This window comes from Tenrec ecaudatus, chromosome 1 (genome assembly GCF_050624435.1).
Source record: "Tenrec ecaudatus isolate mTenEca1 chromosome 1, mTenEca1.hap1, whole genome shotgun sequence".
Lineage (NCBI taxonomy): Eukaryota > Metazoa > Chordata > Mammalia > Afrosoricida > Tenrecidae > Tenrec > Tenrec ecaudatus.
In genome coordinates this window covers 306822751-306824424 of record NC_134530.1, presented here as the reverse complement: position 1 = coordinate 306824424, position 1674 = coordinate 306822751, and the positions used below count along the sequence as shown (strand labels likewise).

Here is a 1674-nt window from a genome sequence, read left to right as displayed (position 1 = left end):
CTTTCTTTTCTTTTGACATGCTTTGCAGCAGTTTCTCTAAAAATGGTATTTGATTCTTGTGCCCCCTGTTACATCAACTCTATCAGACCCCTGGATATAGGAATCAATAACGTTTATTTAGTTGACTCATTGACTGGGTATTATGCAAAACAACAGTTGAAACTCATTCCTTGGGTGTTTCCAAAACATCTTTACATTTTTTTTCTTTCAATACTCACCACAGTCCAAGGAGCTAGTTAGTGGAATCTATTTTACAAAGAAAGTCATTCAGATTGAGGGTCACATTAACTGTCTTTAATTTGTGGTGTCATGAAGGTAAGTGGTTCTCCCCGTGCAAGATTCCTCATGTGATGTCATCCTCACATTGCTGTACACCATCTTCTATGAAAGGGTGATCAATGCATAATCATGGTTTATGATTTTTATAACTCAATCAGTCTTCCTTACCACTTTCCAGTTATACATGAAACAAACAGAAGATAATGGCACTAATTAACGAGAGCCACCCTGAAGAATTCCTTCTACGAGGCTTTGATGACCACCCTTGGCTGGAGCTTCCTCTCTTTGTTATTCTTCTCATAACATACCCTATGGCCATGCTGGGAAACATCGCCATCATTCTGGTGTCCAAGTTAGATTCCAGGCTCCACAGCCCCATGTATTTCTTCCTCATGAACCTCTCCTTTCTGGACATGTGTTACACCACAAGCATTGTTCCTCACATGCTGGTGAACCTGGGAAGTGCTAAGAGGACAATCAGCTACATGGGTTGTGTGGTTCAGCTGTATTTCTTCCACATGATGGGTGGCACAGAATGTCTGCTCTTGGCTCTCATGTCTTTTGATCGCTATGTGGCCATCTGCAGGCCCCTCCACTACAGCCTCATCATGAACCAGCGAATCTGTATCCTATTAGTATCCATTGTGTGGTTGAGTGGAATAACCTATGCTGTCTCAGAGGCCACTGTTACATTACAGTTGCCACTCTGTGGTCACAACACACTGGATCACTTGTTGTGCGAGATGCCTGTTCTGATAAAGACTGCCTGTGGAGAAAAGAGTGCAAATGAGCTCACACTTTTTTGGGTGTGCATTTTTTTGTTAGCTGTTCCACTCAGCTTAATTCTTGCTTCTTATGCTTGTATTGGACATGCTGTGCTGAAGATGAAATCTGAGGGAAGGAAAAAGGCCTTTGGGACATGCTCTTCCCATCTCCTTGTAGTTTTCTTGTTTTATGGCCCAGGTATTAGCATGTACCTTCAGCCTCCCTCCTCCATCACAAGAGACCAGCCCAAGTTCATGGCCCTCTTCTATGGGGTGGTGACTCCTACACTCAACCCCTTCATCTACACCCTTAGGAATAAGGATGTGAAAGGGGCATTGGTTCACCTGATGAGGAGAATCTCCAATTCTAAGTAAAAGAGGGGACACATCGAAGGAAACCATTTAGCAATTAGAGAAAGCTTATTCAAAGATTCTCTAAAAATTAATGCTTTATCTTAGCATTCCCTACGTCTCATGTTAGACATTCCTCTTATAAAAGTTTTCACAAAGATGATCTCTTCAGGACCAATGGTGGGAGTGGCGGTACCAGGAGGGTGGAGGGAGGGTGTGTTAAAAAGGAGGAACTGATTACAAGGATCTACATATAACCCGCTCCCTGGAGGACAGACAA

General features: G+C 42.9%; 1 protein-coding gene across 1 annotated transcript; it reads left to right on the top strand.

The window, feature by feature from the left end:
• Window positions 1-482: 482 nt before the first annotated feature.
• LOC142437529 (olfactory receptor 2B6-like) lies at window positions 483-1418 on the top strand. The gene has a single exon (XM_075540648.1). The coding sequence runs from the start codon at window positions 483-485 to the stop codon at window positions 1416-1418; it is 936 nt and encodes a 311-aa protein (XP_075396763.1).
• The last annotated feature ends 256 nt before the right edge of the window (window positions 1419-1674 follow it).